Source organism: Peromyscus leucopus, chromosome 11 (assembly GCF_004664715.2).
Source record: "Peromyscus leucopus breed LL Stock chromosome 11, UCI_PerLeu_2.1, whole genome shotgun sequence".
In the NCBI taxonomy this organism is placed as follows: domain Eukaryota; kingdom Metazoa; phylum Chordata; class Mammalia; order Rodentia; family Cricetidae; genus Peromyscus; species Peromyscus leucopus.
In genome coordinates this window covers 22,304,466-22,330,943 of record NC_051072.1, presented here as the reverse complement: position 1 = coordinate 22,330,943, position 26,478 = coordinate 22,304,466, and the positions used below count along the sequence as shown (strand labels likewise).

The window sequence follows — 26,478 nt, the reverse complement described above, 5'->3', positions numbered from 1 at the left end:
CTGCCTCTGCCTCCCAAATGCTGGGCTTATTGGCCTCTACCACCAGACTAGTTCATTTACATATATATTAAACAGAAAATGTCCACATTGACAGCAAGTACTCTTCCTACGAATGAGTCATGGAAATCAGTGTCGTGAAATGCTTTATTTTAAACAACATGCAGCCTTGCTAAAACAAGGCCAAGAGAAAGAGAGACAGAGAAAAAGGAAGGGAGGAAGGAAGGAAGGAAGGGAGTTCTAATGAACTCTCCCTGAGATGTCAACACCCTAGTCTCATTTTCATTCAAGGCTATACTTAAGTGCCAAACCAACCAATTCTCCTTTGTGTCCTGTATTTTACCAGCTATGGCCATGAGAACCTGGCCACAGACAAGTACTTCAGGTGAACGAACCTCTAACCTGAATCACATCACTCAATTGACTTCAAATAGTCTTAAAACTATTTCAAGAAAAGTGGCACAATTAAAAACACCTCTCAACCGAACCCAGGTCTGAAAACACAACCAGTGCTCTTAACCCTGAACCATCTCTCCAGCCCCTTACACTCAGGTCTTAAGTAACGTTGTGTTGATTTTGTCTACTTGACAAACTAGTTTCTTGGGAGGAGGGAACAATTGGGGGAGTACTTCTTTCACATTGGCCTGTGGACATGTCTGTAGGGGCAGTGCCATCTCTAGGCAGGTGGTAGGTTAAAAGCAAAAGAGCTGAGCAAGCCAGTCATCTTGTGTTCCTACTGAGTCTCTGCTTCAGTTCCTGCCTCCAGATTCAGGCCCCAGTCCCTGCCCTAATGTTCCTGTGATGAACCTCGAAGTTAAGATAAATTGCTTCCTCCCCAAGCTGCTTTTGGTCAGGATGTTTATCTCAGCAACAACAGTCAAAGGATAGAAAAAAATCAAAAACTAAACTAGGAATTATATCTAGAACAAGTAACTACATAAAACTTCTAGATATAAGTGAAAAACAACCCTACCACAGAAAAACAAAGTTAGTTCAGCACCCCACACACACACACAAAATCCTTTTGGAGTTGGTACTCTGTCAAGCCACACAAGGATATGAATGTTCTAATGTCTGGCAAGGTACAATTTTGGACCTTACAAAAATATCAGAAAGCCTTGTTTAAAACTTTGAGCAGTTTTAACCATGAGTCTTGTACAGAGGTTTCTGTATAGAAATATTAACCAGACATCACAATAGAAAGACAAAAAGAAAACTGAAGTATCTTTGAAGGGATAAAGCATATGATGCTATTATAGCTATAATAGGAATGCTATGCAGTTAGTAAACATGCTGCAGATGTGGGGAAACACCCAACATTAAGTGAAAAAGGATAACAAAACCATCGGATACAATTCTAACATATATATGTATGTATGTTAAAGTATATATAAAACAACACCTGTGCATCTCCTCAGCCACCTATCCCCGTATCACTGGAGGATCAAGTTGCTGCTTTCACTATTGCGACTGCTCTCTAGAAGCTGAAGTTGTCTTCTACACTCTAAGTAGTTTTCACAGGAGGAAAATCCTACAATTTTCTTATATCCTAACTCTATTTTTCCTTTTACTACATCTAATTATAGTAATTGCTTCTAAGATAAATGTGAAATTTAAAAAACGCTTACAGACAGGTATTAGCAGGTTTTCAACACCTAAGAATCAAATGCATTCTTCACTGAGATAAAGAAGTTGGCTTCATGAACTAGTGACTTCAGCAGTGAAACCTCAGTAAAATGACCTCACCCCACACCCCCTAAACTCTGCTCTCAAAGTGCCTAACACCTTTATAAGTAATCAGAACCCAATAGATCTGATTAAACTTCAGGTTGACCAAACTAAAACTTGAACCAAAGAGGGCAGGCCTAAGCTGTAAGTGTGCTAAATATTCAGTAATACTAAATGGGCTCTGAAAAGAATAGAAAGTAGCTGGTGCATTCTGGAGATGCTTTATTTAGAAAAAGACAAACATTGCCTTTAAGATTTTAATTTTTTTTAAATGGCACCTTAATTAGACATAGCTAGTTCTTGATACTAAAAGTATTTACACGTGGAATACAAAATAAATATCCAGTAACTAAAAAAGATAGTTATCCACTGATTCACTTTGCACTCCCCTTGTTCATCTTCTGCTGCAGTTTCCGATGCCTTTTGTAAATCCTTCTCTTTCTCGCTGTCAGATCTACTTTAGGCTCTGGTTTCACCCACTGTATTTCTACTGGCTTGTCCTCTGCTGGTATATCGAAGACATCTGCAGTGGGGTCATGTGGAAGAATAGTCTTTGGTTCTTTCTTCCGCAGTTTCTGAACATCTTTGACTTGCTGTTTCTCTCTGTACTTTGCAGCTGTGATGGACCTTACGATACGCCGATGCTAGACACAACAGAGTACATGCTTCTGAGTCACGTCTTCACTTAGGTCCCCACACCCAGAATCATTTTTTTTACAGTAGTAATTTGCACGTAGCAAAATGTGTAGCAAAACAAATTCAGTCATAAAGGAGGTAAAACACTAATTACAAAAACAAAAAACAAAAAAACAACCCACCCCACACACCAATCAAAATACCCAGCTTACCATGTTTGGAGACTGGTAATGAGGATTTTCATATAAAGTTGGTCCTCCAAAGCTTCCCTGAAAAATCTTTATGAGATTTAAGACAAAACGAGGTCCTATTTCCACTAGAGCAGCGTCTTCTTCTATAATCTTCAATAAAAAAGAAAGATTCCTTCAGGTTTGGGTATAATCTTGCCAAAGATAAACTAACCAAAACGCCAGCGCAACATGCTCTAAGAATTACAAACCAAGCAGGGCACTCTTTACCCTCAGCACTGGGGACTGAGGCAGAGGCAGGTGATCTATGCCTGTCTATATACTGACGTCCAGGCCAGTCAGAGCTAGAGGGACCCCGTCACAAACAAACAAACAAACAAACAAACACAAATGAAGCCCAAGACCACAACTGATAATCTTGAAAAGATATGCTGAGAACTTGGCAAGTGGCAAATCACACCACTTCTTACAGGAATCAGTTCTCTCCTGCCACCTGTGCCCCAAACAAACTCAGGCTGCCAGGCTGAGTGACAAGCACTTACCAGCTGAGCCATCTCAGCAGCCCACTTTTTGAGATGGCCTCTCCTGGTACCTGGAACTTACCTATTAAACCAGGCTGGCCAGCCAACAAGCCCTAGGGATCTACCTGTCTCTACTTCTCCAGACATAGGATTACAAACATGATGTCTTCATGCTCACACACCCAGAACTTTATCCCACAGGGTTTCTGTAAATTGAGACACCTGAATTTGTTTCATATCTTGAGCCTCACAAACATTAACTTCTTTTTGTTTATCTGCTGAGACAGGGTCTCTTTACATAGCCTTGGCTGTCCTGGGACCCACTATGTTGAACATGCTGGGGAAGTCACAGGGATTTGTCTGACATTAACATTCTTAATAGGTCTACTCTCCGAAGTCAAATTTAACTGACATTGTAAAGATTCTTCTATAAAACATGCAGACAGGAGCCCCATGTCCATCATTGCTGCATGAAATCTTGTTCTCCACTTCTCCGTTTTTCTGCACATTTATATTGTCAAATTCCTGCTTAGAGATTTCTAGCATCCCTACTTCTCCTGCATGAGTCATGCCATGACTCACCTAAGTTGTTACTAGAGCAGTTGTGTTTTCCTAAGTCTTAACAGCAGCCTACCCCTCTACCTGCTGCATTCTAACTAACCCTTCAGAAGAGGAACAATGAACGGTCCTTACAGGATTCAGGAAAGGCTGAAGCCACTCAGCCCACAGATTTCCAATCTATTTTCCCTTTTTAAATGAGTATAGTAGTTTGTTACAAATGTTATATAGCACATCAACCAACAACCATAACAAGAAGTAGGTAGAGATGATTTCAGGTGTGTGGCAGCAGACAATCATTCGCCACAAATATTTGAAGAGAAATGGAGCTATTTAAAGCAAGACTATACATTTGCATTGTCATTAATTCTACATATCCCAATACATTTAAACAAATAATAAGTAAAACAAAGCTAACCTGGAAGTTCCGAAACCATATCCTGTTATCCAGAATGGTGAATGTAAACACGTGGTCCACAAATGGCTGACTCTTGGGATGATACCGTGGTGTACTAAAGATCTTGTAGAAAAGAAGTCTGTTAGTTTTTCATCCCAAGGCACAGTATATACTCTGGATGTCTAAGTTAACAAGCAAGTTCAGAGGAAAGCATTCATCTATTACACATTCCTAAAAATACTTGTAGGAAAGCTATTTACCTGAATTAAGAGTTCTTTTAACAAAGCATAATGTGGCAATTCGTCAAAAGCCTAGAAATAAAAATATGAACACATTATTTGAAATCAAGAGTACCTTCTTTAAAATCTTTTTTATATTACCTAAATAGAATTATATATGTAACTCTATCTACTGAAAAATCAACCACTAGAAGAAAATTAGATGCCACGCATTGAATGAGAAACTTACAGGGTCAAAAGACAAAAGGGGGCGAGAACCTTTCAGGCAGTTTCCAGTCATCTTCAGCTCAGCCAGGGTATGAACTAAAGTTCAGCCAGGGTATGTAATGAAAACAAAGTTAAGACTTCTGACACGATTATCCCCAAACATTTCTAAAATTTTCATTAAAAAAATGTTAAGTCAAACTTACTATTTTGAACTAAGAATTTAGCAGACGGCCCATGAGGTGAATTTGAAAGCCTGAAATATATGAAGGAAGCTTTTAAAGGATTAGAACGTACAATGCAGTGAATGTTCACCACTACCGGCAGATTATAAAAAGCACATCTACAGTATAAGATAGGACATCTATAGTATAAAATGCACATGTCTATAGTGTAAGACAGCCCATGTCTTTAATATTCAATGTTCTTTAGGGGTTTCAAATACTCTGCAATCAAACAAGTCTACTCTATTCCTCCCTTTTACATAAGAGGATGATCCTGTTATGTAAGATGTACAAGGAACAACTCAACTCCATTATTACATTCTCTTACCACATATAGAGATCCTGCTTTTTTTTAGCTTCAAAGTAGATGCATTTATTGCAGTTTTTCATTTCACAGACCTAAAAAAAGGGGGGGAGAGGAGGAACAGATAATATTATTAAGAATGAAAGTAATTCACTGCAATAAATAACCAGATTTTCCCAGAAAGATTTAAGCAAGGCCACTAAAAACCTGCATATATTTACACACAGAATTATATTTCCTTTCTGGCAGTCTACTCAAGGTAAACCTTAACAAGTTTAAGATACGATGTATTTTGTTTTTTACCAGCAGGATACCATGCAGCCCAGACTGGCCTTATCCTGATACTCTGCCGACTCACACCCAGCCAGCCTAATATTCCAGAGTAACAGGTGTCTGTGCTATTACTGAAGATCTCTTCTGACAATAGTCTCATGCACAAACTATAATGACTGAAAATAAGAGATGCAACAGTTAAACTGTATCACAAAATAGAGCCCTAAGAAAACCAAAGATACCCTTTATTTTAACCATCAGCCTTTTAGGTTTATCCTTTAATTTTATAAAATTTAAGCCAGGCGGTGGTGGCACACGCCTTTAATCCCAGCACTCGGGAGGCAGAGCCAGGTGGATCTCTGTAAGTTCGAGGCCAGCCTAGACTACAGAGCAAGATCCAGGAAAGGCACAAAGCTACACAGAGAAACCCTGTCTCGAAAAACCAAAAAAAAAATTAATAAATAAAAATTAAAATTAAAAATTTATTTACACAGGCTTTTATTCATGAATTAAGGGATTGGTAAGAAGCAAAAGTAAGTAAACCCTACTTCAAAATGATTTAATCAATACCTTAAAAAATTTTTTTTTCTGTGTCACTCTGTAGATCAGGTTGGCCTTGAACTCAAGAAATCTGCCTGCCCCTACATCCCAAGTGCTAGGATTAAAGGGTAGCAACACCATGCTCATTTTGAATCATATTAAGGACTTAAAAGATTTGCCTTCTGTTCTGGAATGCTCTCTCACCAGTTTTCTTTTTAAGTCTGGAATAGTAGGTTGACAACTCCCCTTCTGAAAGGCTTTTCTAGCCTAGCTCAGTAATGAAAAATACAGACACTGCTTTATTCCTCTTACCTTCACTTGAAATTATAAGTCTTGTTTATGTCCTATCTCCCTCACTGGACTGAAAGCTCCCTGACAAAAGGGAATTGTTCTAGTTCTGGCCAACAATGTTGCCACAGCTTACACAATAATGCTATGTTATAGCAACGTCTGTGCCAAACTACCAAATAAAAGCCTTTCAACAGCCAAAGAATTATCTTAAAACTGTTTAGAAAGTCTTGCTTTGAAATATAAGCTTAGTATCTCCAACAGTACTTTGAAGTTTTGATATTTCTAGTCTGTAATACCTCGAGAACAAATTTTCTCTGCACATTTAATACTTATGATAAAGTACTTTCTATAAGTTTTCTATAAATAGCCAACATTTTTTAAATTTCATACATGTTGGTTAATTCTAATTAACTCCTAATTCTTTTTTTTTTTTTTTTTTTTCGAGACAGGGTTTCTCTTGTGTAGCTTTGTGCCTTTCCTGGAACTCACTTGGTAGCCCAGGCTGGCCTCGAACTCACAGAAATCTGCCTGCCTCTGCCTCCCGAGTGCTGGGATTAAAGGCGTGCACCACCACCGCCGGCATTAACTCATAATTCTTAAGAGTACCTACTGTAAGTTTCACATAATACTAGCTATCACAGAAGAAAAATAACTGACAGATTAGTGAAATCAATAAAATTTGAATTTTTCACAAAATGCTTTTTACAAGTCACTAAATACCCTTAGTTAAATGAGTCATCTTTGAGTTAATAAAATATTTGTAATTAATTTTAAAATTACCTCGTTTATCACAAATAATTTATCTTTACGGTCCATTTTAGTATCTATAAAAAGAAAAAGAGAAAGCAAGTAAATTACGGATTTGAAGACTACCTTGCTTTGATTACATATGCTATGTAGATAATGTGACAGAAGATTTTTAAGACTGACTAGACCTAAAGCCATTCGACCTCTTCCTTCTTTTTAAATAGAAACTAAACAAGCAGTGGGCAGATAGTGCAGTGCACACTCGCCACTGTATTGGAGACTGGAACCCGGGCAAGGCACAAGCCAGGCAGACACTCTGCCACTGAGCTATGGTTTGTTTTTTTGTTTGTTTGTTTGTTTGTTTGTTTTTGTGTGTGTGTGTGTGTGTAACTTTACCCAGCCCTCTTTTTACTTTTAATTTCAGACAGAGTCTCACTAATTTGCTCCAGTAGGCCTTGAACTTTCAATTATCTGACCCCAGCTTCCAAGTAGCTGAAATTATAGGCCTGTGCCACCTGGCCTTACTCAAAACTGAAACTATTTTTATTTTTTAAGATAGGGTCTCATGTAGTTCAGGTTAGCCTCAGAGTACCTATGTAATTCAGGATGACCTTCAATTCCTGATCCTCCTGCCTCCGTCTCCCCATCACTGAAGTTATAGGTAAGCACCGCTATACCCAGCTCCGGAAATTAAAGAGACAAACTATGTAGACTAAGCTGGCCTTGAACTCAAGAGATCAGGTTGCTTCTGCCTCCTAAATGCTGGGACTAAAAGTGTGTACCTCCACACCTGGCCAAAACTTCTAATTTTAACTAATGAAAATATAATTTTGAATCAAATAAACCAATTTTAAAATTGGCTCTGAATAACCATAGAAATGAAACGCATCAAAGAAAATTCTGATTTAGTTTCAGGGATGGAAGACAGCACAGGCAATGTCAGCTTGAGCAGCACTGAAGAACCAAACCATGATGTAAAACACAATACAAAAACATCTCAGGAAACAGCCACACACAGCAGTGCAGATAGCGAATCTCAAGAGCTAACATTTTCACTAGTCTCTACAACAGAGCCCTGGTAAGCCATGGGTGGTTGTGGGAGCCCGTTCTGGGGTTCCTCGTGGCTTTACCCAGCAGGTCCGAATAGAGGATGATCAGGACCACGGGCCTGAGTGCAGGTGTCTGAGATGGCCTGCACTTGGCTGTGCTGGGAGAGGAGGTCTTTTGCTCCACCCCTTGGCGTCTCTATAAAAACCCTGGACCAGAGACAGTCCGGGCCCGTTGGAATAGGTTCCAGGCCCTCTCGAGGCTATCCTTTATTTTCTATCTGTTTATCTCCACAAGATTCTCCGCTATAAATCCTTCTATCTAATATTTCCTGCTGATCGCACTCAAGAAAACTCTGGGAAGCTGTGGGGGTGGTGGGTAAACGCCCCACAGGTGGTGGCACATACTTTAGTCCCAACATTGGGCTGAAGCAGGCAGATCAAGGCCAGCCTGGTCCATATAGTGACCTCCAGACTAGCCAAAGCTCCATGGTGAGACCTTGCCTCAAATAAATAAGTAAATAAATAAATAAACAAATAAATAGATAGATAGATAGAAAAATAAGCAAGCAATTAAGTAAGTAAAGAAAAGTTTTTAAAGTTCAGAAGGAAACACCTGCCAGTCCTTCCTTAGCATCTCACCCATCTTCTGATCTTGGAAGCCATTGTAATCAAAGTATTCTTACACTTTTAGAAAATGTTTCTATATTAAGAAACATGTTTAGGAAAGTAAAGAAAATGTGGATTTTGTCAACAGTTTATTATAAAATGCTAAATTTCTTTAAAACTGTGGTACTTGAAAAAAATGAACTTAGAAATGTGTGTGTGTTCCCGTCCATCCGTCTGGAGGTCAACCTCGGTGTTTATCTTCAGGCACGGCTCCACTTGTTTTTTGAGACAGGGTACTTACACTGGCCTAGGGCTTGCCAACTTGGCGAGGCTGGCTTGCCGGCAAGTCCCAGGTATCCAGCTGCCTCAGAACCGAAGTGGTAATTGTGAACTCTCGTGAACTACCACACCCAGCTCCTTTATGGCAGCAGTTCTGGGGATTAAACTCAGGCCCTGGGGTTCACTGACTGTGCTATACCCCAACCCTTGTATTGTGTTCTATATAAATGAGGTGAGTTCATACACACAAATTTTAAAGTACGTGATACTGAAGTACCTGCTTTAGAATGGGGCATCAACATTCTCAAGTCCTGCATTAAGTGTCTTGTTCTGAAATTTATTCCTCTAGAAGAAAAGATGAGGATCCGCTCCTTATTTTTCCATTTGCCCTAAGGAAAAGAAAACATTAACAGGTTTTAACATCTTGTGCTGAACTTATCTGGTCTGTTCTCTTGACAGTGTTATAAAGTTTCCAGACCCAGGCATGGTGGTATACCTCCACAGCCCCAGCTAGTGTGGGTGAAGCATGAGGATCCCTTGAACCTAGGGATGTAAGGCTATCCTAGGAACATAGTGAACTGTCTAAAACAAGCATTAAACAAAACAAAGAACACTTCAATTGCTTCTTACTACTGTAAGGATTCATTCTTAGCGCCCTTTCATTTTTTTAAATTTTTATTCTCTCCATTAAGTCCCCTATGCTCATTTCCAGTTTTAACTATGTAAAGAAAGGTAAGAAGTCTTTCTAGCCCTAATAACACATGTATTAAGAGTAAAGCTTCAGACTCAAGTGTGTAACACTAAACTTTACCATACTTGTATCCGGCAAATTTCCTTCCCAAGCTTCACCCTTCCTCTCTCCCCTCCTCCTTTCTCTACCATCATTTCAGTTCCTCGAATTCAGAATATCCCATTTGCCCTTATTTTCTTAAATAGACATCACAAGCATAAATACTAACAGTACCTCTTTACAACAATTTGTAAATCTTACAGTGTCCTTACTTAAACCCTGATAACTGATTATCAGCTGCAAAGCTCCTGAATGTCTGGCTTTCCCCGACAGAAGTACTTCTGACAGTTATCTAACCAGCATAATTTAAAAGCGCTGTCCAAGTCATGATTTTACCTCCCGGGGGTTTCCAAAGTTCAAAACGGCATATACCCTCTATGATTGGATTCTAAAACACATTTTGACTGTTTATTTCACCACTGTCCAACACTGGCCCTGCAACCAACCTGGCTCTAATTTTTAGATTTTCTGTATTTCCCCACCTTAATGCCTTTGATGAATTCTTCTGTCATTCACTCTCTCTTTGAATATCAAAATTAAACCCTTTCTTTGAAATCAAGCTCAAAGGCTAAGTTCTTCGTGTTTTCTTACTATCCTAAAAGTGTCTCATGAATTCCAATGAATGTACCATAGTGTGGTTCAGATTAGATTCCAACATGTTTCTGTCCAGCTCCTAAAAGAGGGAGAGCACTTAACACGTGTTGAAAAACCTAAAAATCCAGCTCATTTTTCTCGAAAGCATCTTTTATCCTGTCAGACAAGAGTACAAGATTTAACTGTTAATTAAAACTGGGCTACAATTTATGCTCACTTGTTACATTTCCTTTTTACCTAAGTACTACAGTAGTAATACACTAAGCACAGTACAGGCATTGACAAGTCTAAAGCAAGATCTTTTCCTCCATTAATACATCTTGCTTAAGGGGTTTTCAACTGACTGAAAGTTAACTCTGCTCACCCTCTAAATACACATGCAATTTTCTATGAACCCGCCTTTCCTTCTAAAGGCCAGTATTTCTGGAAGAAGTCTTGTTCATCATCTCGGAGATGCCAAGGCCAAGGAAGCTCACCTTGCTTTATGTATAGTAAGGAGCACCGCTGAACACAGGTAAAACTCATGGTCTCGTCTAGTTTTTTTTATTATCCCTAAGATCCAACCAAACAAGTTAGACTAACAAGACAGTAACTTTAAGGCTTGGCGAGCAAACTTCGGTATCCCTGTCTGATACCGGCCAACATGGCAAGATATGGAAGGTGTGGAGTAGATACATCCAAACGAGAAAAAAAACAAACAAAACAAAACAAACAACAACAAAAACAAGGAAAAACAGAACCCTGGTGAGGCGGGGGACGAGTGAAAACACAATACTAGAAATAAATACCCCGTTCAATCGCCTCCCTGTGAGCTGGCTACGGGTCTACGGACGGCTGTCTTAAGGAGGCCACCTGCACGAAAATTAGACACAAACACTGTCCAGCCCAGTCCAGGGGACCCCTGAGCAAGCGAGCCAGGACAGCTTTAGCGGCTGTTCACGTCGGTAGCCAAAAAGCGGGTCCCGAAGCTTACGCCACACGTAGCCCCGCAGCTGGGCCTTTTACCTTGCAAACGGGACCAGGAATGCGATCTCTATCTTCCTCCTCCACCTCTTTCGCCACGGCGTCCGGCTTAGCGGGCTGCCCGGCATCTTTCCGGCTCCTTTTCGGCTTCTTCGCCTGCACCTCCAAGCCCCCACGCCGCTTCCTCTTGGTCGCCGCCATCTTGCCCCGCCGAGCTCGCTGCCGGCCGCACTTTCGGCCCTGCCGCTCGCTCCGCCTTCCGTTCTCTATGGTAGCACACACTAGGCTCTGGGTTTAGTCATCCCGCTGTAGAGCGCCTTCTTCTTCCGGTCTCGTCATAGGCTCTCTAGGCCCGCGGCGGCTCGGTGGTGACGGTGGCCCAAGTGGCGGCGGATCTGAACTGCGGCGGGAGCTGTCGGCCCGGCTTGCTAGCTTCGGGGCTGCTCAGGGTGTCCTTCCTCGGGGCTGGGCTGGAAAGGGCCGCGAGGCGTCGGGCATCACCTCAAAGGCAGGGGCCTGGTGCCCGGGGCTACCCCTTTAGTGGCAGCGCCGCTGTGACAGCGGCGAGCGAGCTGGTGAGCGGGGTGACGGTCGGGGCCGCCGCCGCTCCGGTTCGGTGGGTGGCGGGGTTGGTGGCGCTAGGAGGCGCCACACAGGCTCTAAGCAGACTCTGTAGCCTGTTTATTTATTTATTGACCTGTGGAAACCACGCCAGTGTTGCTCTGTGAATTGCTTTTTGTTTTCCCCGCCGTGAAAGACGAGGAAACCGTAGTTTTGAAACAGGGAGATAGAATTTCCCCAAAAGTTAAAATGGCAGAAGTGGCGATCATCTCCCTGCTCAGCCGGTTTCGGCTCGGGTCGAGGTGGCCCGTCTTGTCAGCACTGATGCCAGGTTGGTTGTACGTCTCTCAGGTTTTCAGAGGTCTTCCGGGAGAGGAGCACCCCTGTCTCCGAGCCGACTGTGCCGGGGTCCCGACCATCCATGCCTCTCCTAACCCAGCACGTTCAGGACGAGGACGGACAGTACTGCCTAGTGGCCAGCCTTGACAACGTGAGGAATCTCTCCACGGTCTTGAAAGCCATTCATTTTAAAGAACACGCCGCGTGTTTTGCCACAAAAAATGGACTCAAAGTTACAGTGGAAAATGCAAAGTGCGTGCAAGCAAATGCCTTTATTCAGGTATGGGGGAGAGGAGGCACTTTTAAGCGTTCGCCTAGTTCATGAATTTTGAAGGAAATTATTCGAAAAAACTCAAGTTAGAGAATAAATGTCATTACTTGATTTTTTTTTCTTTCCTGCCAACAAATGCTTTTCCCACTAATGATAGTTTATTAAGGTTAAACTGTGAGATACTCTTCTCATTGTTTACCTCTTTTTTCTTTTCTTTTTTTTTTGGGGGGGGGTGGTCAAGACAGGGTTTCTCTGTGTAGCTTGGCACCTGTCCTGGAACTCACTCTGGAGCCCAGACTGTCGTTTACCTCTTTTAATCTTTACAAAAATAGGCACGAATATCATCCCCATTTACATAAGTGGCAACTGCAACAGATTTAATTTCAGCTGTCTTATGATGAAAATTCAATGTTTGTTTACTCTTTGTAATTATTGTCCTGCACGGTTTAGTTTTCCCTCTTGTTGGCTGTAATAGCATTTTGGGTTTCTTTTTTTTTTTTTTTTTTTTGTTATTTTTGCTGAGACAGTGTCTAACATCTCACATATAACCCTGGTTACCTGGAACTTGTTTTATAGACCAGACTGAACTCAAGTTCTAGATTGACCTGCCTCTACTTTGTCTTGAAGTTCTGGGATTAAAGCCCTGCACCATCACCCACTATAATCTATTCTTACAGCTGTAATCTAACTCTTTATATGGTTCATATCAGATCCTAACATCAATTCATAGTTTTGAACATGTGTATAGCATGACCTCACAAATGGAGGAATAAATAAAACATGGTTCCTATCTTCAAAAGAAAATGGAGAGGCTCAGCAGTTAGGAGCGCTGCCTGCTCTTCCAGAGGACCCAGGTTCAAGTCCCAGCACCCACGTGGCAGCTCACAACTGTCTGTAACCACAATTCCAGGTGATCTGACATCCTCTCACAGGCAAAACACCAAAGCACATAGAATTAACTTCTAAAAGAAGAAATGGGAAGCTGTTATGATGCATGCATTATTAAATTGTTCTATTCACAAGTGACTTGAGTCTTAACTGATGGGCTCAAGGTAAGGGGCAGGGAAAGTTCACATGGATAGTAGGTTTATATCCAGAAATGAAGATGAAGGACCCTGCTTGGGGAGGGGTCTTTTTTTTTCATGGCTTTTTAATTAAGTTTTTTTTTTTTTAACTTTATGTGTATAATAAGTGTTTTGCCTGCATGAATGTCTGCAAAAGGTATGTACCTGGTACCTGCAGAGTACCTTCCAGAAGAGGGTGTCAGATCCTCTGGAAATGGTTACATATGGTTGTGAGCTACTATATGGGTGCTGGGAATCGAACCTGGGTCCTCTGGAAGAGTAGCCAGTGCTCTTAACTGCTAAGCCATCTCTCCAGGCTCACTTTTAAATTGTTAAAAAATTTTCATACAATATATTTTCATCATATTCCCTCCCCTCCCCACTTCAGGAGCTTCTAAATGGGACCCAACTTAGTGCTATACCTTTAACTATTAAACCATTGAGTAGTATTCTAGTGGGTAATGGTTGAAAAATTGATATCTTAGTGGAGAATGAGAAATTGTTCTCATGCAGTTGGTGCGGTATTGTTACTTTTTAAGTATAAAGTGAAATATAGAGTCTTACATGTGAATTGTCATTCTTTACTATAACTCACTTCCGTGTTTACTTTTCTCATAGGCTGAAGTGTTTCAAGAATTTATCATTCAGGAAGAATCTGTTACTTTCCGAATTAACTTAACTATCCTTTTAGACTGTTTATCTATTTTTGGATCAAGTCCTACTCCAGGTGAGCTATATTATTATTATTTTTTATGATGGTGATGATGATGAAGGCATACAGGTACTATGGTTTGAAAAATACAGGAAGAATTTTAGAATGTAAACTTCTTTTTTTTTTTTTTTAGATTTATTTATTTATTTATGTATACAGTGTTCTGCTTGCATGTGTCCCTTCAGGCCAGAAGAAGGCACCAGATCTCATTACAGATGGTTGTGAGCCACCCTGTGGTTGCTGGGAATTGAACTCAGGACCTCTGGAAGAACAGCCAGTGCTCTTAACCTCTGAGCCATCTCTCCAGCCCGTAAACTTCTTTTTTGAGACACGGTCTCATGTATCCCATACTGGCCTTGAACTCACTCTGTAGCTGAGGATGTCCTTGAATTTCTCATCCTCCTGCCTCTGCATCTGAGGTGCTGAGATTACGGCAACCACCTGTAGTTTTATGTGGTGCTGGGAATTGAATGCAGTACTAGATACATGTTAGGCAAGCACTGCCAGCTGAGCTCCAACCCCAGGCTAGTAAATGCTTAGTCTGGAAACTAATTACTATGGGAAGGGCTCTTGAGGCCCTACCCAGAGTGGAGAAGCTTTTGGCACTTGATGGCTGCTAGAGGAGGAAAATCACATTTCTTTAGAACAGGTGGAGGAGTCCAATAGAGAGAAGTAGTACAGGCTGGATATGAATATACAATGTATTAAATTTTCAAAGAGTAAAGGAAAACTAATTTCCAGTTCATTTTCCTCCCAGTGGTTATAATCCCAGAACATAAATAAATATTCAAAGTATCGGTTCACTGTATGGTTGTTGTTCTTTATGTATTTGTGGAGGTATTTACTCATCTTAGTTCATCTTAACTGACCGGGTGCATTGGTGACCTTCCTTGTCGCTGTGACAGAGTGACTGACAAAGGCCCTGTTCGTTGGCTCCCAGTTTGAGGGTGTGGTCCATTATGGCAAGTAAAAGCATGGAGCAAGAGCATGAAGCAGCTGGCCACATTATAGCTGCAGGCAGGAAGCAGAAAGTTGCTTGGGTGACTTTCTCCTTTTTATTCAATCCCTGATGGAAGCCCTTGGAATGGTGGTACCCAGGGTTAGGGTGAGACTTCCGCCACCTCACTCCCTCACAGACACCTAGGGCTTTGTGTCCCAGGGGAGTCTAGAGCTTGTCAAGTTGACAGAATCATCACACAAGGCTCCAAGATCCCAAGTTTAAAATCGAAGACATTTAACAGTCATAAATTATATGTTTAACATTGTGAAATTTGTTTTAATTACATATTTTCTCAAACTTACTTAGAATTAACATCTACTTAGAGGCAGAGAAAAATTTTCCTGACTCCCAGTTGACTGTATTTAAAATAGTTTGCTGAAATTAAGATAAGACTCATAAATTATGTCTGTTTCTTCAAATAGTTTCTTCAAAATATATTTTTACTTGCTTAGGAAAATATTTTTAGAGATTAGGAAATTCATTTGCCATGGGCATAAGACTGCAATAGAAGAATCCCAGGAGCATCCAAGAATGATTTTCTTTCATAGGAAAGTAACCTGAGTGTAAGCTAGAGAGCATCAGTGGTGGTCCTGAAACCATGGCCTTGCACTGGCAGCTCCACTGTTAGTCTGGGGTTTGTAGACAGGACCTGGAGTGTAGCTCAGCTTGGCCTTAAACTTGGGATACTTCTGCCTCATCTGCCAAGTCCTGGGATTACAGTGTACTCTGCCACACCGTGGACCCCTGGCTGTGATCTCGTCTATGCTGTCAAAATACTGGGATAATGGGTCTAGGCACAGTCTGTAACTGAGTCTGATTACACACTTGGAGCAAGTGAGATGGCTTATAAGTAAGAGTGCTTACCCAGCACGCCTGACAGAACCTGAGTTTGAGTCCCAGGTCCTGTGGTAGAGGGAGATCCAACTCAAAACTTGTTCCATGAAACCCATGGGCATGCCATGGCATTCATGCACCCACGCTCACAACCATCATACACATACTGCAGTACACATGTTTTTAGCCATGTGTTTTATATTGCAGGGTTCCCCAGCTGGTTTTTCCTAGGAACATGTGCTTCCCCATATCCCTTACTGGCTCTCTAGCCAGTAGAAAGGAGCCAGAATATTTTATAATCCTCCTCTGTAGGGATGTAAGGTGTTAAATAACATCACCAATGGCTACCCTCTATTGCTACCAATTTGATTTTAAATAATACTGTATCTCAGTAGGAGGCATTGTATTTGAGTAAGCATTTTTCTGCGGCATGTTTTCCATTTTAAGTGGAAAATTTGTTTCAACAAATTAGGTTTGCTCCCAGTTTCCTTGCAGTTACAGGAATTGGGATTCTTTAAGAAGAGACATGCATGCTAGAAGCTTAGCAGAATAAATTATTCTTAAGGCAGTATGTGTGTCATTTGGAGGGAAAGCTAAATCCGGAGCCACAGAGCTCAGCCTGCATGACTTCTTTCATTGCAGGGACGCTCACTGCACTTCGGATGTGTTACCAAGGTTATGGTAACCCTCTGATGCTGTTTCTAGAAGAAGGAGGAGTGGTGACAGTCTGCAAAATTAACACTCAGGAGCCTGAAGAGACTCTGGACTTTGATTTCTGTAGCACCAATGTTATGAATAAGATTATCCTGCAGTCAGAGGGGCTCCGTGAAGCATTTTCTGAGTTGGACATGACAAGTGATGTACTGCAGATCACCGTGTCTCCTGACAAGCCCCATTTCAGGTACATGAGTACAGTTATCCTTAATGTGGTCTGGTAGTGGATCCAACTCTCCACCCAACATTTGCTTGAGTTGCAGGGACTTTTTACCCATCCTAGAGTTTTCAAAATTTTCAGAAGCATTTGATTATAATTTTACAACTCCAAGATAGGAAATTTAAGACATAAGAATAATCTACGTAGCATTTTATAGTCGGGCACTGTTGGTTTGGTGATAAGAAGCCCATTCTCATAATCTCCAAGCCACCTGTATTTTCATTGCTGTATTCCATGATGTAGATGAGGTTACATCAAAAAGAATATTGGACTAAAACATTTAAACAGCGTGTTTGTATTATATGATTTTTTTTTCCTTTTTTAAGTTAGTTCAGGATACAAAAGGAAGTAGATATTGCTGGTAGTTTTTTTTTTTTTTAAACTTAGTAGCTATTGATAATCTAATGTACAAATCCATCTTCAGACTAGTAAAAACACCTTAAAATTAAGGTAGAAGAAAAAAATGTGAATCAGCAGAGAACAAAATTGCAAACCATTAAATACCAAGATAATACTCTTAAGTACTTGGGAAATGGTACTTGAGTACTTGGAGGGTTGGTCCAGGTGAACCTCATAGGTCCAGGCATTTTTTCAGCAAGAATATGGTGTTGAAACTCTAGACATTTGTGCCAGTAAAATTTCTGTGGGTTTTTTTTTTTTTCTTTTTTACAGGACTAAAATTTTATAGAACTTAACAATTTTGAAGATATGAAATAAGAGAATATAAATTGTTTTGGGGGTTTTGTTTGTTTTTTACTTAGGAACAATTGCAGCAGGCTCTTTCTTGTGATATTGGTCAGATAAAACTTTCACTCATGTTATGTCAAAAATGGAAAGCAATGACACCCCAATTAAAACAAACGTCAGCAGCTCCTTTTCCAAATCAACTAGATAGGTCTTGTATTTCCAGAACGGGAAACAATTTAGTGTGTGGAAATGGTAGTGAATTCTTTTTCTGGATATGCTAAAATTTGAAGTTCATATGGCACTGGGGGTAGTTAGATACGTGGACACAGTGCTCAGGAAATCAGCCTAGATTGGATATTTAAATCTGAGGACCATCGTAACTGCAGGATAGTGGAGCATAAGATACAAGGAGAGAAGCTGTATTAGAAAGGAGAAGACTGACTGACTGGGAACCTGGAGAGAAGAAACTGAGCTTGGGGAAGATCTCCCAGATCTGATCACTGTGCTTCTCAGCTTGTGCCTCCCATAACAAATGCTAGGCAGTTCTTGGAGATTAAACTCAGAAGTGTATATATTTGCCAACAGTACAGTAGGCAAGGGCGGTGGTGGCGCACGCCTTTAATCCCAGCACTCGGGAGGCAGAGCCTGGGCTACCAAGTGAGTTCCAGGAAAGGCGCAAAGCTACATAAGAGAAACCCTGTCTCGGAAAACCAAAAAAAAAAAAAAAAATCAGTCTAACACACAGAAACGCCGTAATAGTAAAGCATAATTTAAAGGCAGAACTACATGTAAATGGTTCAGCAGTAAAAGCTAGGAACAGGACCCACACTTACAGTGGTTTAGATCAAGGTTTTCCATTATTAACAGTTCTCTGAGGTATATTCATATATGAATAAGGAAAGTTAATTCTGATTATACAGCTGTATAGAGTATATAGTGTGTACTCTGGTGTGAGATTTTCTTCCGAGCTGTTTCTAGGCTGCAGAGATAGTTCAGGCAATTAAGAGCATATTCTGCTCTTTCAGAGGACCCAAGTTTCATTCTGAGCACCGTGTCAGGCAGCTCACAACTGCCTGTAACTCCAGCTCCAAAATGATCTTTGAGAGCACCTGGAGTCACATGCACAGACACACACACACACACACACACACACACACGTGAATAAAAGTAGAAAGTAAAAGTATTTTAATATTTTGTTACTGGATACTTTCTACAGCGTCCTGTGGAAAGCTTCGTTATGGTGCTGGTACGGTGTTTTTTAGCTGTGTGTGGTGGTACATGCCAGTAGTCTTAGCATTTGGATGTGGAAGCAAGAGTGTTGAGTACAAGACCAAGCTGAACTATACAGCTTGGGCCTATTATGTGGGAACACCCAAGCAACCAAGTTTTTTTATTGTTTTATATATTTATATATACATAATATTTTTTATATTTATAAATACACACACACACATTGTGTGTGGTCTATGTGTATGGTGGTGCATTTACATGAGTGTGCAGGTGCCTTTGCCCTTATGTGCATATGTAAGGCCAGCAAAGGACATTGGGAGTTTCCTCTACTGCTCTCCATCACGGTGCCTTGAATCACAAGCTCCTCATTTTGGCTAAGCAGCTGCCTACTAGGTTCTGAGAATCTTTCAGTCTTCATCCTTTAGTGGTAGGGTTACAGATATGCAGTCATGTCTAACCTTCATGGGAGTTCTGGGGATTTGAACTCAGTTCCTGAGGCTTGCACTGCAAATACACTGAACCATCTCCCCAGTCCCTATGACCAGTTTTGTATATGTCATTTAAGGCGGTGATTAAGGTAGATCCTAACATTGCTTATTGAACCGATGAATTAATGAGTTACTTACTTTCACTTATAGGTTATCTACTTTTGGAAATGCGGGAAGCTCCCACCTTGACTATCCCAAAGATTCTGACTTGATGGAAGCATTTCACTGTAGTAAGACCCAGGTTAACAGGTCAGTTCTTAATATAAAGGTTGCATTGTTGATAAAGATGAAGTTAAGTACCAAATTTCCATATAAGAACAAAACAGGTAATTTTTAATATGTTAAAAAATGTTTTTTAATATGTTAAAAAATGTATCACATTAAAAAAATGGATGGATGGGCTCTGGATTTAATTGAGGATATTGGGTTGTAATCATGGGTGGATAAAGTGAGAGAAAAGACTGACGCATTGACAAGTATTTGCTGCTCAGTAGTTCCTAACTAGCTTTGTCCTTTACTTGGTGTTATGTGTGTTGCATTTAGTGGACCCAAATAACAGCTTTTCATTTACTCTCCTACAGATACAAACTTTCTTTACTGAAACCCTCTACAAAGGCATTAGCTTTATCCTGTAAAGTATCTATTCGGACAGATAATCGAGGATTCCTCTCCTTACAGTACATGATTAGAAATGAAGATGGGCAAATATGTTTTGTGGAGTATTACTGCTGCCCCGATGAAGAAGTTTCTGAGTCCTGAGTTATTCATTGTGAATATGTGTATGTATTTATAGCTGTGTTGTCACTCTGACTGCATAATCTCCCTGATTTCATACTGGATTGTCTATAGAGACTCTTGGAGAAGACAGGAGCAAGGTCCCATTTTGCAAATATTTTTATTTTGTGAATAAATGTTTTGCTATAGCCATAAAGTATCTGGCTTATTGTAATGTTCCTGTGGTTACCTTTTTTAAATGTATTCATGTATGTGTATGTGTGTTTTTGCCTACTTTGGACAGATATGCACTGCATATGTGGCTGGTGCCTGCAGAGTTCAGAAGAAGGCCTTACTGCCTTAGAATTGGAGTTACAGATAGTTATGAGCCACCAAGTGGGTTCTGGGAAGCAAACCCCAGTCCTCTGCAAGAGCAACAATGCTCTTAACCACTGAACCAGCTCTCCGGCATCCCCATCTCTCACACACACAAAATCTGGTTTTTCCAGACAGAGTTTCTCTGTGTAACAGCTATGGCTGTCCTGGAACTCACTTTGTAGACCAAGCTGGCCTCGAACTCACAGCGATCCACCTGGCTCTGCCTCTTGAGTGCTAGGATTAAAGGTTTGTGTCACCATGCCTAGCTCTGTAGTTTATTTTTCCCTGAACACCATACAGACAGCCTTCGGGGTTACAGGTTTTCTTGTTCTCAAAGCTGCATGATGCAGGTAGCACCTGACACCTTCCATTTGCCTACAGAAGCTTCTTGACCAAATCAAAACCAGCTATTGAGTATTTTTGTATTTTTCTGAGCAGTTTTTACTAAAATAGTTTTTGTGGCATATAGATTGTTTTGTCATTAACAAAACATAATATTGAACCATAGCCCTGTAAGTAGAAAAAAAAAAACATGACTATAATGAAGTTCTGACTCTACCACCGGGCTAGGTAATAACAATTTAATGTAAACAGGTACTGATTTTCTGTTTCCATGAACACTTAGACAGCCCTAAAATGTAATTGTGAAAGGGAATTGGTTGACACTTGAGGGACTACAGTTTTCCTTTATATTTAAAGTAAGAAAATATTATAACATTTAGACTAACCCCTCTCTGTCAGCACACACATTAAAATGATTTTGGGGTTTGTTCATTGTGTACCTAGGTACTCATTAATATTTGTTAGATGGAAGAATCTCTACTTTGAGATTGTTTTTTTTTGTTTTTTTTGTTTTTGTTTTTTTTTTTTTGGTTTTTCGAGACAGGGTCTCTCTGTGTAGCTTTGCGCCTTTCCTGGAGCTCACTTGGTAGCCCAGGCTGGCCTCGAACTCACAGAGATCCGCCTGGCTCTAAATTTAAATTTATTAAACAATTTTTTAATTGAATCTATTGATAGAGTTAGTTAAGAAGGATAGGCATCTGTACATTTAAAACTGTCTTTTTAGGTGCATATGGTTGGGGGTTGTGGTTGTCTAGATTTATGTTTAATTATATGTGTGGGTGTGTGCACTTGAGTGCAGGTGTCCACAGAGGACCATCTGGAACTGGAGTTGCAGTTGTGAGTTTCCCCACATGGGTGCTGGGCACCAGACTCAGGTCCTCTGCAAGAGCATTATGTGCTCTTAATCACTAGCTGCCTATTCGACCCCAAATCATTCTAACATCAAGGTGCTGATTTAATAAAGAATTTTTATGTATGTTTTCCTTGACCTGGGGATTTTTTTTTTTTTAAACGAGCTTGCTGTGGATGTCTTTCTATATGCTGTGAATATGTATTGCTCTGATTGGTTGATAAATAAACTGTTTGGCCTATGGCAAGACAGCTTAGAGGCAGGCAGGAAATCCAAACGGATAGACAGGAAGAGAAAGGAGAGCAGAGAGGATGCTGCTAGCCACCACCAGGAGAAGCTAGATGTGAAAGTACCCGTAAGCCACAAGCCATGTGGCAAAGTATAGATTTATAGAAATGGGTTAGTTTAAGATACAAGAGCTAGCTAGTGAGTAGCCTGAGCCATTAGGCCATATCTTTTGTAAATGATAAAAGCCTCTGTATGTTTATTTGGGTCTGAGCGGGACACAGGAAAAACTTCAGCTTCATGAAGTTTAATGAACTCCAGTGAGACACCACCCAGAGGAGAGCTTCCTTGGGCAGAGCAGGCGACACTTGGGTGCTACTAAAGGTCATTTCACATACAGCCAGTGGATGAACACAAACTGGGTTTTACAAGTTTTAGTTTCGTCTTTTTAAAGTTTATATCATTTTCTTTTTGGTAAAATTTCACTTGCCACAAATAGGAAGATAGACTTTTTTTTTTCTTTTTAACTTGTTTATTCCCCATTTTATGTATCTACCTAGAATTTATTTAACCACTCAAAATGATGAGATTAATTTATTAAACTTTCATAAGTCTGATGTAAATTATCCCTATAAAAATTAGTTGCAGTTACTTTAAGCAGGAGGATTTGGCATTCTCAACAGTTGGAGTAGGACTCTTTCAGAATGAGAGAGAGAGCTGGGGGACAGCTCACTGGGTAAAAGTGCTATCCATGCAAGCCTGGTGACTTGTGTTCAATCCTTAGGCCTTAAGAAAACACTGGATGCACTTGTGTATCTGTAATCCCAGCACTCTAGGGCAAGACGGGAGATGAAGAGAATCAGAAGTTTATGGTCTAGCTAGTCTGGAGTATGTAGGACAACAAAAGAAAGACCTGCTTCAATAAAGGGTAGAAGGATAGACCAAACTGAAGAGCCCTCGGACCTTCATATGTGCGTCTACACTAATTTTACAACTTTTTATGAATATATAGACTCCTCCCCTTCCTGCCTTCACACTCCCTGTTTCTTGTTGTCTGAAATAAAACTTAGGGGGTTGAACACATTAGGCCAGTGCTGAGCCGCTGAGCTTGAGCCTCACTTTGCAGTGTTACTGTTCAACACATCAGGTTATATGCACCTAAGCACATTCGTTGGTACTGTAGCAGATTGCCCTTTAGGGGAATAGACCGTGCTCTAATTAGAGGTGTTAGGAGTACTTGAGCATCCGGATCTGTCATGGATAGGGATTTTGATGATCTTTGAATATGTTTTCCTTGTGAAATTAGTAGCCTATGGATCAATATAAGATAGTTGTAGATTTCCTTGGTAAACTAAAGAAATTCAGGGTTGTAAATTGACTAAATTAATTAAGAGAAGTCCCTTATCCTTTCCTTTAAAAGAAGAGTCCTGTTAGGGCTGTAGCCTATCCTTGTAGGAATAGTGCTGAAATTTGGTTCCTAAACAGTTTTCCTACTTTTATCGTCTTAGAGGTTTTGGTTGCTGTTATGTCTGAGAGGTTTTGATTGCTGCTACTGACTAGGTTGGAACAATATTGTCTGGTTTCTGATTAAGTGGAACTTTGATATGAAAGGATGGGTGGATGTCTTAAACCGTAAGTGGAACTCAGTGAGCTTATGGACAGATTGCAGAAACTTTGCTAAAGCCACTTAAACATCTCCATATGACAGAATTTGATTTGGGCTGAACTTCTTCTAACTTGATATGGAGATCATAAGAAAATAGCTTACCCTCATACACCCAAAAATGCTACGGCCTGTTAGCTAATTCAAAAAAGTTGTGTAGCTCAGGCCCATTAGCAACAGTAAACCTTTGTCTACAGCCATGCCATCCCAATCTAGTCGGTCTCAGAAGCTAAGCAGAGTTAGTCCAGTTAGTACTTGGATGGGAGAAATATCAAGAGTTTGACTGTGTGATCCCAGTCACTGGTTCCCAACAGACTGAATTTAGAAAGGAGCTTGCTACTTACCTAGCTTCCAAAGAGAACGCAATTTTAAATTAGGTTATGCTATACTCAACTTGTCTACTGTTTCTTTGGGGGGGGGATGTATAACTCTCCCCCGCCCATGCCACCACAAGATGGATGAGTAACGGGGACAGTTCTCCCATGCTCACAACTTCAGGGCTGGTTTACCCACACCTGTGCGAACAGGCTTGGCTCTGTTGTGCTGCCCTGCAGAGGTACAGGGCATGCTGTCCTGAGTGTTGCAGCTGGTGGGGGTCAGGGATAGCTCTTGGGCTCTTATGACCACCGGGCCAGCTCTCTCCACTTGTCCCAGGCATTGATAGGCAGGTGGGGAGGGCGACTCTCCCCCACCCATGCTGCCTCAAGACAGATGAGTAAAGGGGACAGTCTACTGTTTCTTACGAGTTGACAAAGCAGCAACATTTTTAAGTTTTGGCGGAACTACCCGGTATGTTACCACAGTGGATTCGTGCCTATATATTTCTCAAATCCATAAACTAGCGTGTAGACGTGGAAGTAACTCTTCCAAGCCTGCTTAAGTCAATCTGGAACTTCCAAATACGAGCAAATGTCCCATCTCCAGGCAAGGCTAAAATGAACAATGACAAGCTGAGTAACCAGTAAGTAAGCAATGACAAGAAGAGGAGTCGGGGCTGCAACCTGGGGACTTTGGTTCTGAGTGCCAGACTAAAGCATTCTGGGAGAAAGCTGGCAGCAGCCTGGAGAGAGCCTGCTGCTCTGTGGGCTGGCCTTGAAATTATGGTGCACACATGCTCTGGCCACAGCCAAACGCCATTCATTACTTCCTGTCACTTAGGGATTGTGTGATTAGTGGATTTTACAGGCTGAACAAATAACTTCTTGAATGAAAAACCAAAATGTTTTGTAAGTCCTAAGTGGTAGGGTAGTTGGTAGCAAGACACAGATTCTCCTAAAGACAAAGCCTGTCAGGTAACAGGGTAATGGGAGAAAAAAAAATTTTTTTTGAAGAGTTATTTATTTATGTACACAGTGTTCTGCCTGCATGCCAGAAGAGGGCACCAGATCTCATCATAGATGGTTGGTGCCACCATGTGGTTGCTGGGAATTGAACTCAGGACCAGTGCTCAACCTCTCTCTGAGCCATCTCTCCAGGCCCCGGGAGAAAAAAAAATTTAAAGTTGTGTAAACTGCTATGAAATTTCTCTCTTGCCTTTGTATACATGAAAGATAATATAATTCAATAATGCCCATTTCTTTTCCTAGATAGTTGATCAGCTGAGGAATGTTTTCACAAACCTTTTCTAAAGATTGTTTATTTGTGTGTGTGTGTGTGTGTGTGTGTGTGTGTGTGTGTGGGTGGGTGGTGGGGCACACGCCATGGCACCTGTGTGGAGGTGAGAAGACAACTTTCGAGAGTCTTCTTGCCCAGAGTCTCCCTTATCTCTGTTACAGCGCTGCATACCAGGCTGGCTGGCTTCTCAGCTTCTACTTCCAGATGACACTCCTGTGTGCCTCTCATCTCACCCTAGGAGTGCTGGGATTTCAGAATCAGGTCACCCACCGCATCCAGCTTTTTATTTCTCGTGTGTTCAACGATCGCACTCAGGTAGTCAGGCTTACACAGACATCACTTTTAGGAACAGAGCCACCTTCCCAGCCCACCCGTTTCTAAAGATTTTAAATCCAGCCTGCTGGAGGCAACGTGGAAGGGATAACTGACCTTAGACACAGTCCCTTAATTTCTCTTTTCCTACCCATAATTTTTTCATTTATAAAATAAAGTCGATTCTGATTCTGATATATGATATCATGGCAAATGTCTCAGACTCAAACCTTACTCACAAAGATGTTTTAGTAGCCTTAAACAGGCTGTGACTAAAACCACTTCCAAATAGTTTATTAGGATGTCCATTGATCAACTGCTTTGTAAGGTACTGTATAATTTTTAAAGTGAGGACTGGGTATGGGGTGCAGCTGCACGTGGTTCTGTTCAACCCACAGTATCTAGGGGGTGGAAAGTAAAGACTTAAAGGAATGAATTACAATTTTAAAAAAATAGAAGGAAGAGTCATAATAAGAGCAAATTCCTAAGAGTGACATGAAGTCCAACATAGACAAAGCGCGATCCAAAGATTTCTTTACCAAGTTACAGATCAAGGCCTCAATTTCTAGCTCTTACACATCCCACCTACAATGCTGCGAGGTGGAACTTTTCCCTCAAGAATCTTTAGTTAATACAATTCTTAGTTAAAAAACAAAAACAAAAAACAAAAAAACAAAAAAACAAAAACAAAAAACCACCAGGCGGAGGTGGTGCACGCCTTTAATCCCAGCACTCGGGAGTCAGAGCCAAGTGGATCTCTGTGAGTTCGAGGCCAGACTGGGCTACAGAGCGAGATCTAAGACAGGCACCAAAACTACACAGAGAAACCCTGTCTCAAAAAAAAAAAAAAAAAAAATATCTTCCACATTGGCTCTGCCACTGCTGTCCATGCTGATAAACACATTCTGTACTCTAGAATTTGAGTTAGCAACAAAGTTGTTTTTATTATTGTTGGCTAGCTTATGTAGAGTTCTTAATTCACTGATAACGTGAGACCTAGAAGGAAAGAGAAAATCATTTTCATTGATTTGGTTGTTCCCTTGGATGACAGCCCTCCCACACCACATCACTGCCTCCTCTGTGTGGAAAGGCTGTGCTCATCCTCAGGCAAAGACAGTATCCTATGACTTCC

The 26,478-nt window shown here is 40.8% G+C and overlaps 3 protein-coding genes across 5 annotated transcripts in view; 1 reads left to right on the top strand and 2 right to left on the bottom strand.

Annotated features, from left to right (window-relative positions):
- Nucleotides 1-1,927: 1,927 nt before the first annotated feature.
- On the bottom strand, nucleotides 1,928-11,384 carry Brix1 (biogenesis of ribosomes BRX1). Its single transcript, XM_028895066.2, has 10 exons — nucleotides 11,171-11,384; nucleotides 9,059-9,170; nucleotides 6,881-6,924; nucleotides 5,021-5,091; nucleotides 4,675-4,724; nucleotides 4,494-4,567; nucleotides 4,286-4,336; nucleotides 4,047-4,148; nucleotides 2,574-2,702; nucleotides 1,928-2,369 (listed from the first exon to the last, which is right to left on the bottom strand). Exons 1-10 carry the CDS (start codon nucleotides 11,327-11,329, stop codon nucleotides 2,100-2,102), a joined length of 1,062 nt encoding a protein of 353 aa, XP_028750899.1. The 5' UTR covers nucleotides 11,330-11,384; the 3' UTR covers nucleotides 1,928-2,099.
- An 86-nt stretch (nucleotides 11,385-11,470) lies between these two features.
- On the top strand, nucleotides 11,471-20,197 carry Rad1 (RAD1 checkpoint DNA exonuclease). Of its 3 annotated transcripts, none has more exons than XM_028895068.2 (6): nucleotides 11,471-11,636; nucleotides 12,041-12,308; nucleotides 13,982-14,090; nucleotides 16,552-16,810; nucleotides 19,399-19,497; nucleotides 19,830-20,197. In XM_028895068.2, the coding sequence occupies exons 2-6, from the start codon at nucleotides 12,111-12,113 to the stop codon at nucleotides 20,005-20,007; spliced, it is 843 nt and encodes a 280-aa protein (XP_028750901.1). In that variant the 5' UTR covers nucleotides 11,471-11,636; nucleotides 12,041-12,110; the 3' UTR covers nucleotides 20,008-20,197. The 3 variants fall into 3 exon arrangements, with proteins under 3 accessions (XP_028750901.1, XP_037065281.1, XP_028750900.1); XM_037209386.1 differs by having other exon boundaries at nucleotides 11,471-11,703; XM_028895067.2 differs by lacking the exon at nucleotides 11,471-11,636 and having other exon boundaries at nucleotides 11,722-12,308.
- A 6,067-nt stretch (nucleotides 20,198-26,264) lies between these two features.
- The window catches only part of Ttc23l (tetratricopeptide repeat domain 23 like), a 74,639-nt gene continuing 74,425 nt past the window's right edge, over nucleotides 26,265-26,478 (bottom strand). Inside the window, 1 exon segment of the mRNA XM_028895065.2 lies at nucleotides 26,265-26,342. The gene's annotated coding sequence lies outside the window, so the exon portion shown is untranslated.

Coding starts and splice junctions, on each gene's coding strand:
- Brix1 (XM_028895066.2), bottom strand. CDS start 11,329: ATGGCGGCGACCAAGAGGAAGCGGCGTGGGGGCTTGGAGGTGCAGGCG. Junction 5,092..6,880: donor AATTATTTGTGATAAACGAG/GTAATTTTAAAA, acceptor CCCTTTTTTTAG/GTCTGTGAAATGAAAAACTG. Junction 4,337..4,493: donor CCCTTTTGTCTTTTGACCCT/GTAAGTTTCTCA, acceptor TTTTATTTCTAG/GCTTTTGACGAATTGCCACA.
- Rad1 (XM_028895068.2), top strand. CDS start 12,111: ATGCCTCTCCTAACCCAGCACGTTCAGGACGAGGACGGACAGTACTGC. Junction 12,309..13,981: donor AAGCAAATGCCTTTATTCAG/GTATGGGGGAGA, acceptor CTTTTCTCATAG/GCTGAAGTGTTTCAAGAATT. Junction 19,498..19,829: donor AGTAAGACCCAGGTTAACAG/GTCAGTTCTTAA, acceptor ACTCTCCTACAG/ATACAAACTTTCTTTACTGA.